An 11,009-nucleotide genomic window follows, 5' to 3' on the forward strand; every position below is an offset into this window, starting at 1 on the left:
AAACATGCAGGGGTGTGCACACACACTCACACACACTCACACACACTCACACACACTCACACACACTCACACACACACTCACACACACACACACTCACACACACACACACACACACACACATACGAAGAGATATGGGGATGTGACTTCACAGTTGAGCCTTTGCCAAGAGTGTGTGAGGTCTGGGGTTTCATAGCCAGTATTGTCAACAAGCGAAACAATCTCCACACCGCAAACCAAACAAACAACAATAAAACTGACCAACCAAATAAACAAAAAAAGCAAAACTCCAGGAGAGACTCTGAGGGTGACAAGTGACAATAAAAGCCTTTGGGGACAGCTGAGCCTACGTCCCACACTTCTCCCATTCCAAAGCCTCTCCTAGCCCTGACTTTCTCTTCTGTAAAATGGACCCGATCTTGTCTATGCAGAACTTTTGTGGTCTGAGGAGTCTCCAGAAGTGCCGCGCAAAGAGACGGTGTCCCACAACAGCAAGAGATTGTGTCTCCTCATGGGACAGGACTGATGAGGACATGCGAGCTACTGTTTGGAATAGTCTCTGGCAGGAAGCAAATACTCAGTTCTCAGGTATTATTGTTATTGGGGTTGTGACTATTATTAGTGTTTGTGAACGGAATTTAGAAAGAGAAAGATAAGAAAATGGACTTAGAAGAGCCACGCCCCCAGCCTTTCACTGGGGGATTCTAGGCAGGGGCTCTACCACTGAGCCACGCCCCCAGCCCCTCACTGGGGGATTCTAGGCAGGGGCTCTACCACTGAGCCACGCCGCCAGCCCCTCACTGGGGGATTCTAGGCAGGGGCTCTACCACTGAGCCACGCCCCCAGCCCCTCACTGGGGGATTCTAGGCAGGGGCTCTACCACTGAGCCACGCCCCCAGCCTTTCACTGGGGGATTCTAGGCAGGAGCTCTACCACTGAGCCACGCCCCCAGCCTTTCACTGGGGAATTCTAGGCAGGGGCTCTACCACTGAGCCACACTCTCAGCCCCTCACTGGGGGATTCTAGGCAGGGGCTCTACCACTGAGCCACACCCCCAGCCCCTCACTGGGGGATTCTAGGCAGGGGCTCTACCACTGAGCCACGCCCCCAGCCTTTCACTGGGGGATTCTAGGCAGGGGCTCTACCACTGAGCCACACCCAGCCCCTCACTGGGGGATTCTAGGCAGGGGCTCTACCACTGAGCCACACCCAGCCCCTCACTGGGGAATTCTAGGTAGGGGCTCTACAACTGAGCCACGCCCCAGCCCCTCACTGGGGGATTCTAGGCAGGGGCTCTACCACTGAGCCACACCCCCAGCCCCTCACTGGGGGATTCTAGGCAGGGGCTCTACCACTGAGCCACACCCCCAGCCCCTCACTGGGGGATTCTAGGCAGGGGCTCTACCACTGAGCCACACCCCAGCCCCTCACTGGGGGATTCTAGGCAGGGGCTCTACCACTGAGCCACGCCGCCAGCCCCTCACTGGGGGATTCTAGGCAGGGGCTCTACCACTGAGCCACGCCCCCAGCCCCTCACTGGGGGATTCTAGGCAGGGGCTCTACCACTGAGCCACGCCCCCAGCCTTTCACTGGGGGATTCTAGGCAGGAGCTCTACCACTGAGCCACGCCCCCAGCCTTTCACTGGGGAATTCTAGGCAGGGGCTCTACCACTGAGCCACACTCTCAGCCCCTCACTGGGGGATTCTAGGCAGGGGCTCTACCACTGAGCCACACCCCCAGCCCCTCACTGGGGGATTCTAGGCAGGGGCTCTACCACTGAGCCACGCCCCCAGCCTTTCACTGGGGGATTCTAGGCAGGGGCTCTACCACTGAGCCACACCCAGCCCCTCACTGGGGGATTCTAGGCAGGGGCTCTACCACTGAGCCACACCCAGCCCCTCACTGGGGAATTCTAGGTAGGGGCTCTACAACTGAGCCACGCCCCAGCCCCTCACTGGGGGATTCTAGGCAGGGGCTCTACCACTGAGCCACACCCCCAGCCCCTCACTGGGGGATTCTAGGCAGGGGCTCTACCACTGAGCCACACCCCCAGCCCCTCACTGGGGGATTCTAGGCAGGGGCTCTACCACTGAGCCACACCTCAGCTTCTCACTGTATTCTAGGCGAGCACTGTACTGCTGATCTAAGTGAAATCGAGCCACACCTTTCTTTAGGCTTCCCTCCCATTTGATTCATCAGTAATCCCTGCTAATTCTTCCTCTTAAAAAAAAATGTTTTGGCCACTCCTTTTTTTTTTTTTTTTTAAATCTCCAGTGTCTCATGTAGCTCAGGCTGACCTAGAACTTGCTATATAGATGATGAACTCTGTATTTACCAAGTGCTGGGATTCCAGGCTGGACCACCCCTCCTGGCTGGAGAGACCTTTGTCAAGATATGGGCTCCTGTGTGGTGGCTTGAGGGGGCGGTGGCAGTTCCAGGAAATGGGGGTTTGGCTTCTACACTGGATCATTGTCACAGAACAGGGCAGCATTAGGGTCACAGCGTGGTTGGTGCCATGACCTTGTTTGCTCCTATGTTCAGGTAGTCTGGGGGTGGTCTTGCTTTTGCCTAAAGTTCTCGTGGTCACACGTGACCCTGGCCTAGCTCTGGGCTCTGTGACATGTCCAATACACCTCATGGCTCCTACGTTAATAGGATGACACTCCCACAGTTACTGGCTCGCTCTTTCCTCCTATTCTTCCCTCTCCTTTGGCCCACCCCCTCCACAAGCTCTCATGTAGCACAGGCTAGCCCTCACATTCCCTACGTAACTGGGAGCGAGCCTCAGCTCCTCCTGCCTCCATCTGCATTGCATACAATTTTTGCAACTCTGGGAGGCAAATGACCAAACTTTGGGTTTTTTGTTTGTTTGTTTGTTTGTTTTCCTTTTTTTTTTTTTTTTTCATCTGGAAAACTGCCTAGCTGCTCCAATCTTCTGTATCCTTTGTCAAGGCCAGAGAGGAGTTTAAAATAGGTTTTCCCAGCAGGGCGTGGTGGCGCACTCCTTTAATCCCAGCGCTCGGGAAGCAGAGGCAGGCGGATCGCTGTGAGTTCGAGGCCAGCCTGGTCTACAGAAGTGAGTCCAGGACAGCCAAGGCTACACAGAGAAACCCTGTCTCAAGAAAACCAAAATAAATAAAATAAAACAAAGTAGGCTTTCCTATGTATTCCAGGCTGGCTTCAAACCCAATGCAATCTTACTGTCTCAGCTTCCAGAGTCTGGGATTTTAAGCATGAATTATTCCCCCCCTCTGTTTCTTTCTTTCCTTCTTTTTCTCTCTCTCCATGTCTTTCTCTCTCTCCCTTCCGCCCTTTCTCCCCCCCCTTCCGCCCTTTCTCCCCCCCCCATCCCCAACTCCTCTTTCTATGAAGCTGAGACTGACCCAGGTCAAACGTATGTTCCCACCTCAGGCTCCCAAGTGCTAAGACTGTGGGATTGTGCCACCCGCCCCAGGCTCAGCCTTCCGGTGTTTCTGTTGAAGTATCACGACTTCCAGTGAAGTGACTCCATACACACAGCTCAGCAGGTCGGTACCCGTCACACACAAGGCCACCTTTCCTAGGCGGCGCAGATGGAAGAGGCATCTTCTGGGGCGAGACTCACTCACAGCGGATCCCCGTTCATTTTCCTCTTGCTGTGGGTGAGTTTAGTCTGTCCCAGAACTCCATCTGAGCAAAATTACAAAACGCGTTTGCCTTATTTATGGCTTCTTTGAGTCACACTGTTTTAAAGATCTGTCTGTGTAGCTGTGTATACCGTCCATTGAACCGTTCCACTGGTGGGCAATACTGCATCGGATGAAGGGACTACTCTTGGTTTTTCTATTTGTTTCTTTTTTTTTTTTTTTTTTTAGGGAGGCGGGATTATATTGAGGATGGAACTCAGGGCATTTCATTCATGACAGGTCAGTGCTCTATCACAAAGTATTAAGCACTATCTCAGCCCCTCACTGGGGATTCTAGGCAGGGGCTCTACCACTGAACCACGCCCCCAGCCCTTCACTGGGGGATTCTAGGCAGGGGCCCTACCACTGAGCCACGCCCCAGCCCCTCACTGGGGGATTCTAGGCAGGGGCTCTACCACTGAGCCACGCCCCAGCCCCTCACTGGGGGATTCTAGGCAGGGGCTCTACCACTGAGCCACACCCCCAGCCCCTCACTGGGGGATTCTAGGCAGGGGCTCTACCACTGAGCCACGCCCCAGCCCCTCACTGGGGGATTCTAGGCAGGGGCTCTACCACTGAGCCACGCCCCCAGTCCCTCACTGGGGGATTCTAGGCAGGGGCTCTACCACTGAGCCACGCCCCAGCCCCTCACTGGGGGATTCTAGGCAGGGGCTCTACCACTGAGCCACGCCCCCAGTTCCTCACTGATAGACTATAGATGGGTATTCTACTGCTGACCCATTATCCTAGCTCTCCAATTACCTTTTTTTTTTTTAATTAAAGGACTTACTACAGTGCCTAGCACACTCGATAGGTGTTCAAGAATTGTTTTTTCCAATTTTCAATCATTCTTTGAGACTTTCATCTATGTATGCAAGGTATTTTATTCTATATACCTTCTTAGTAATTAATTGATATTGATATTATTTTCCAGCATTGACCATATGAAAATCATACTCCCATCTAAATTCCAACCCTGCTTGCAGCTCTTTATACCTGTTCCTCTATAGTCCCAGTCTCTTGGAAGTGATAATCGAGTTGTTTGTTTTGGCTTTCCGAGATTAGGATCTCACTCTGTAGTCCAACCAGGCCTGGAACCTCACCATGTCTCAAACTCACGGCAATCCTCCTGCCTCAGCTCCCTGACTGCTGTGATTACAGGCACGAGTCACCACACCTGACTTGTAAATAACAGTTTTCCCAATTATTTAATTAATATCTATATCTGCCATCAGACTGAGAGCCATCTCTAGACAGACAGTGGTTCGGCCTCAGTGTCCCCAGGCCCGAGGCCCAGGCAGGCAGGCACACCACACAAGCTCAGGACCAGAGCACTTTCTGAATGCCCCCGTCTCTCTTCGAGCCCTGGTACTCTCTCTACCTCCAAAACCCACATAAACATCCAGAGGGCTGGAGGGAAACCTCTACTCACGCCCTTTCCCTCCTTGGCAAGGGCACAAGGCAGAGGCCGCTCTCCTTGTGGGTGACGCACCTAGAGGCAGGCCCGCCCCACAGCGGACGCTGAGTTGGCCTGGTTGGGCAAGGCCAGGGTTGCCCCGGGGTAGGTTACTCATCTAGGGCTCAGGTAAGAGGGCCCGGGTTGGAAGGTGGCACACCCAGGGGGGACGCGGAGAGAGCAGGACACAACCATGGATGCTTCCAGGAGAGGAGATACGAGGACAACAGTGTGGAGCAACCGATGGCTGCTCCTGCTGCTGCTTCCGCTGTTACTGCTTCGTGAAGGTGGGTGAGCTGCCAGGAGGGTAGAGTCGGGGCTCCCAAGGAAGATAATCCCCCAGCCCCGTCACAGAAAGTTAAGACAGGCTGTGAGTTCTTCTGCCCTGGACAGAGAAAGGCTATGAGAAAGGTTCTCCCGCACTGAGCAGGCAACTAAGCGAGGCGCGACCCTAATCAAGAGACGGGGGGTTTGGGAGGCGGGGGTGGGGGTAGGGGTGGGGGGAAGGCTTCCACCGCATCATTGTGATTCGCACACTGAAACTTGTGGGAAGGCTTCTCCTACTGCTGTTTTGGGTGCACGGTGGGATCGTCTCACCCCGGGACAGAGGCCACTGGGAAAGAGTTTGTCTTTATGGGGGAGGAGAAGGCTTTAACAAAGAACACCCGGGTTCCACCCGGCCCGCACTCGCAGGAGCACAGGCCCTGGAGTGCTACAGCTGCGTGCAGAAGGCGGATGACGGATGCTCTCCGCACAAGATGAAGACAGTCAAGTGTGGCCCAGGGGTGGACGTTTGTACTGAGGCCGTGGGGGCTGTGGAGACCAGTAAGTGTCACTCAGTGGTCCCTGACCTACCCACCCTTTCCGGACTCCCGCAGTGTGGCTCCGCCTTCTTAGAGACCTTTCCGATTCCTGCCGCGCCTTTCCCTTTCAGTCTTCATTGAGACCCTGCAGCGTAGACTCGCCCTTTGTTCTTGTTTGGGTTTAGGCAGGTAGTTAGGCGGGGTATGGGGGCGGGGGTTTTGGGGGGGGGGTGCTCTGATAGTTGCAACCTGGACAGGATTGACTGGCGAGCCCAAGGCTGAGAGCGCACATCTCCCTACCCTTTCTGTCTGTCCATCACTGAGAAATCTTGACTACTTTGCGCTCACTCCCTGCGGGAATACTTAAACCCACCAACACAGATGGTTATTCAGTGGGGACTGAGGTCCCTCAGCCTCCCGAGTCACTGGCTTGTACCACCAGGTCGGGCTGGATCCCACGGTATTAGCTTCTCTTGTAGCTGGGATTTCAGGCTCGCATCACCATGGCTGTCTGCGAGCCTTTCCATATCTCTCTCTCTCTCTCTCTCTCTCTCTCTCTCTCTCTCTCTCCCTCTCTCTCTCTCTCTCTCTCTCTCTCTCTCTCTCTCTCTCTCTCTCTCTCTCTCGTCTCTCGTCTCTCAAAGCTGTCCTGTTTGTCAATGAGTTTGTTATCTTTGGGCTGTAGTGTTTGAAGTTCTTCTCTTTGAAAACCCCTCCCTCCCTCCCTCCCTCTCTCCCTCCCTCTCTCCCTCCCTTTCTCCCTCCCTCCCTCTCTCCCTCCCTTTCTCCCTCCCTCCTTCTCTTCCTCCGTCCCTCCACCTGTAGCTCTCTACCCAGAGATCTGCTCTCTTTGAGGTACCCACCCGCCGCCGACCCAGGCCTGGCCATCCCGGGAGTAATGTTCATTCAAAGACCCGCCCCCACGGAGGCCCTGTCTGCTCTGACCCCACCCCCTCCCCCCTCTGCAGTCCACGGGCAATTCTCTGTGGCGGTGCGGGGCTGCGGTTCGGGAATCCCCGGCAAGAACGACCGCGGGCTGGACCTTCACGGGCTCCTGGCCTTCCTCCAGCTGCAGCAGTGCGCCGAGGACCGATGCAACGCCAAACTCAACCTCACTTCGCGAGGCCTCAACCCTGCAGGTAGGTTGGCCTGGGCGGGCGACAGTAGGGCTGGGGACTGAGGCTACCGCAAAGCTGTGGCAGGGCTGCCCGGGGTGGGTGGGGTGGGTGGGGTGGGTGGGGTGGCGGGGTTGAAGACTGCTGACAACAACGCTGTATGCACCCCAGGTAGATACTGGGGGTGGGGCTAGGAGATTGGGGACAGAGTCACGGGCACAGCAGGCCACGCCTAGGGAGCGGGCCCTGTGGTTTTTTAGACCTCTCTGCAGGCCAGGCCAGCCTGGAACTTGCTTGTCTTTCTCCTATAGCTCCTCCGGGCCGCCCTTCTGATTTCCGCTCACCCCCTTACCTCCTGCAGGCAATGAGAGTGCGTATGAACCCAACGGCGCAGAATGCTACAGCTGCGTGGGGCTGAGCCGCGAGAAATGCCAGGGCACCATGCCGCCGGTCGTGAACTGCTACAACGCCAGCGGCCGCGTCTACAAGGGCTGCTTCGATGGCAACGTCACCTTGACAGCAGGTGAGCCTGGTCCTCTGAAGGAGCTTGAGACCTGTCAGAGTTGTCATAGTCGTTGGTAGTAAGGGGAGCGCTTCACGGAAAGGGTCACCTCCCCCTTCCTCCCCAACACACACACACACACACACACACACACACACACACACACACACACACACACACACGGAACTACTTTTGAGTTTGGTGCTTGTCTTGTCCCACAGCATCATGGGAAATGTAGTCCAGTACCCTATAGACCCCACGAGATATATAGGAGACCCAGAGGACTGTTGGGTACAGAATGCCAGACTACAGACTGAAATTTGTGTTTAAGCTCATTAAAAGCTTTTCGCCTGTGTGCCATGGAGAATCTGGTTTGAGCCCTGAAAACTTAGGTGTCCCATTTGTTCCACAATATTAGCAGGGCAGTAGATATGGCTCAGTGGTAGAGCCCCTGCCTAGACTCCCCCAGTGAGGGGCTGGGGTGTGGCTCAGTGGTAGAGCCCCTGCCTAGAATCCCCCAGTGAGGGGCTGGGGGCGTGGCTCAGTGGTAGAGCCCCTGCCTAGAATCCCCCAGTGAGGGGCTGGGATGTGGCTCAGTGGTAGAGCCCCTGCCTAGAATCCCCCAGGGAGGGGCTGGGAGTGTGGCTCAGTGGTAGAGCCCCTGCCTAGAATCCCCCAGTGAGGGGCTGGGGGCGTGGCTCAGTGGTAGAGCCCCTGCCTAAAATCCCCCAGTGAGGGGCTAGGGTGTGGCTCAGTGGTAGAGCCCCTGCCTAGAATCCCCCAGGGAGGGGCTGGGAGTGTGGCTCAGTGGTAGAGCCCCTGCCTAGAATCCCCCAGTGAGGGGCTGGGGGTGTGGCTCAGTGGGAGAGCCCCTGCCTAGAATCCCCCAGGGAGGGGCTCATACTCAGTCCATGAGAGGTGAAGTTCTTCAATTTCCTCTAGTGCCAGGTGTTTCTCAGGCGCTCTACTTCAGACTCTAAGACTAAACTTAGCCGGGAGCTGAGAGAGGCAACAGTGATGTTCTGTTTGGGTTTTGATCACAGAAGTGTCTCTTTTAAAACCTTTGTTCCAAGATAAATCTGGAGCTGGGGGTTCTACCCTATTCCTCTCAAAGGATTTTGCTGACCAGATGCCAGCAACACAGTGCTTTGCAGAAAGCGGGACCAGAATTAAGATGTTCCGACTTCTGAGCGCACAGCCTCCTTTCTCATTTTGGGGTTCGCTGCTCTTGTCTTGCCCCGGGAGCCCTTAAGCTTTATTCAGGCTGTGCCAAACCTTTCTGTCCAATAACCTTTCCGCGTCTCCCTCTTGCAGCCAACGTGACTGTGTCCTTACCTGTCCGAGGCTGCGTCCAAGATGAAGCCTGCACCCGGGATGGGGTGACAGGCCCGGGGTTCACACTCAGCGGCTCCTGCTGCCACGGGTCCCGCTGTAACTCTGACCTCCGCAACAGAACATATTTCTCTCCTCGAATCCCACCCCTAGTCCTGTTGCCCCCTCCGACCACTGCAGCCCCGTCCACTCGGGTCCAGACCTCCTCCAGCACGCCTACCACAGCCACCCCAACCCCGGCCACCTCTACCATCGTGCCCACCACCCCAGCCAGCCACACTCCTCCCCGTGTAGTAGAACGGGAAGGGGGGTCTCGATTGACTGGAGGCGCCGCGGGCCACCAAGACCGCAGCAATATGGGGTCGAACGCTGCAAAAGGCGGGCCCCAGATGCCCACTAACGAAGGCTCTGCGGCTCTGGGGTCCGGGTCGGCAGCTCTTCTCTTGACTGTGGTTGCTGCCCTGACGCTGTGAACTCATCCTACCTTGCTTCCCTGGCCCCTGGGTACCGACTCTTTCCGTTTCTCCCTGGACTGGACTGACCCAACCCGCATCCTCCGGGCATCCCCAGTTCCACTGCACTGGTTTGCAGCTTCCGGAAACAGACTACTGTTGTGAATATCCAGCTCTTTTGATTCAGCGACTGCATTCCCCCTGATGGTGACTCGGAGGGGACGGAGGGAAGAGACATCTACTGGCTACGGGAGGCCCCCCTCCTCCCCCCGAGAGTCCCCGGCAAGCCAGGCTGGGTGATGATGACCAGGCAGGTGGAGCACGGATTCATCCTCGGAGTGCGGCGCTTGCCTGGCATCTGTGCTGGAAATCTGGTCCCCTGTCTTCCTTAGGAGACTGTGAACGACTCCAGGGCAGAGTCTCTCGCCTCTGGCCTCTTTATCCTGTTCTGTCTGGCACAGGAAGGCATCAATAAAGATTTAGTTACTTTGTATAGTGAGTTAACTGACTCTCGTCCACCTCTTTGGTCTTTCACATCAAAGCCGCCTTCTTTCTTCTTCTTCTTCTTCTTCTTCTTCTTCTTCTTCTTCTTCTTCTTCTTCTTCTTCTTCTTCTTCTTCTTCCTCCTCCTCCTCCTCCTCCTCCTCCTTCTTCTTTCTCTTCCTCCTCCTGTTCTTCCTCTTCCTCCTCCTCCTCTTCTTCTTCTTGTTTGTCTGTTTCTTTTCCAAAAGGGAGGTAGGAACAGCCTATTGTTACATAGTGACTTCCAGGACAGCAAGGTTACACAGCAAGTCCTAGTCTTAAAAAAAACAAAACAAAAAAAGTTGTTATCTAAGATGGACCCCTGGGGTAACAGGTGCCCACTACCATGCCTGAAGCCTTCAGTTCAATCCCCGAAGCCCACATGGTAGAAAAAAAATCGCTTGTCCTCTGAGCCCCCCTTCCCTTGTGTGCCATAGCATGTGTGACACCCCCTTCCCAGAAACTAACTAACTAAATACATGTTGTAAGGAAATTAAACATGTACAGGAGGGAAGGTAGGATCTGTGAGATTTGAAAGTTCAGATAGGCCACGCATTCATTTAATCAACCTATTTTATTTTGTTGAAATTGGGTTCGGTAGATAGCCCTGGCTGGCCTGGACTTGTAGTATAATAACACTAACTCATAGCGAACTCTTGGTAATTCTCCTGCCTCAGCCTCCTGAGGGAAGGAAATGGAGATGTGCACATGGGTGGACATCAGAGGACAGTCTGCAGGAGTCTGCTCTCTCCTTACACCATTTGGTCTCCCCGGGGATTGAACCCAGGTCGTCGGGCTTGGTGGCAAGCACCTTTAGCAGCTGAGCCATCTCTGCGGCCCATCAATATATTTTGTTTTAACATAGTGCTCGGCGGGATGTGACTTTGAAGGTGAGCCTCTGATTCTAGGGGCTGCAGATGCCGTTTGCCAGGCTTCTGCTAGACCCTGGGTTCAGACCCCAGCCAGTCCTGAGATATAAACCGTAGCTCTTGACTTTACATTATTTATTTATTTTTGGTGCTAGAGAATTAAGCCCAGAGCCTATGGTATGCCAGGCACTGACCACCCCCACAGTCCTTATAGTGTTAAGAGGGTAGGGTGTTTAAAAATGTACAGAAGCTGTGGTAGGGTGTGTAATGGGTATGAACATGTTTTTGTTTTAT

General features: G+C 54.7%; 1 protein-coding gene across 1 annotated transcript; it reads left to right on the plus strand.

Moving 5' to 3' along the window:
• The first annotated feature begins 5,211 nt into the window (after positions 1–5,211).
• LYPD3 (LY6/PLAUR domain containing 3) lies at positions 5,212–9,815 on the plus strand. Its single transcript, XM_084770877.1, has 5 exons — positions 5,212–5,407; positions 5,814–5,945; positions 6,892–7,062; positions 7,400–7,561; positions 8,855–9,815. The coding sequence occupies exons 1-5, from the start codon at positions 5,314–5,316 to the stop codon at positions 9,343–9,345; spliced, it is 1,050 nt and encodes a 349-aa protein (XP_084627003.1). The 5' UTR covers positions 5,212–5,313; the 3' UTR covers positions 9,346–9,815.
• The last annotated feature ends 1,194 nt before the right edge of the window (positions 9,816–11,009 follow it).

The sequence above is a fragment of the Acomys minous genome (assembly GCF_964271855.1).
Source record: "Acomys minous genome assembly, chromosome: 20".
NCBI classification, from domain to species: domain Eukaryota; kingdom Metazoa; phylum Chordata; class Mammalia; order Rodentia; family Muridae; genus Acomys; species Acomys minous.

Bases quoted from the DNA above. Each gene is read 5' to 3' on its own strand.
- LYPD3 (XM_084770877.1), top strand. From the start codon at position 5,314: ATGGATGCTTCCAGGAGAGGAGATACGAGGACAACAGTGTGGAGCAAC. The intron at 5,408-5,813 runs GTGGGTGAGCTG...CCGCACTCGCAG, and splicing joins GCTGTTACTGCTTCGTGAAG to GAGCACAGGCCCTGGAGTGC. The intron at 7,562-8,854 runs GTGAGCCTGGTC...TCCCTCTTGCAG, and splicing joins CAACGTCACCTTGACAGCAG to CCAACGTGACTGTGTCCTTA.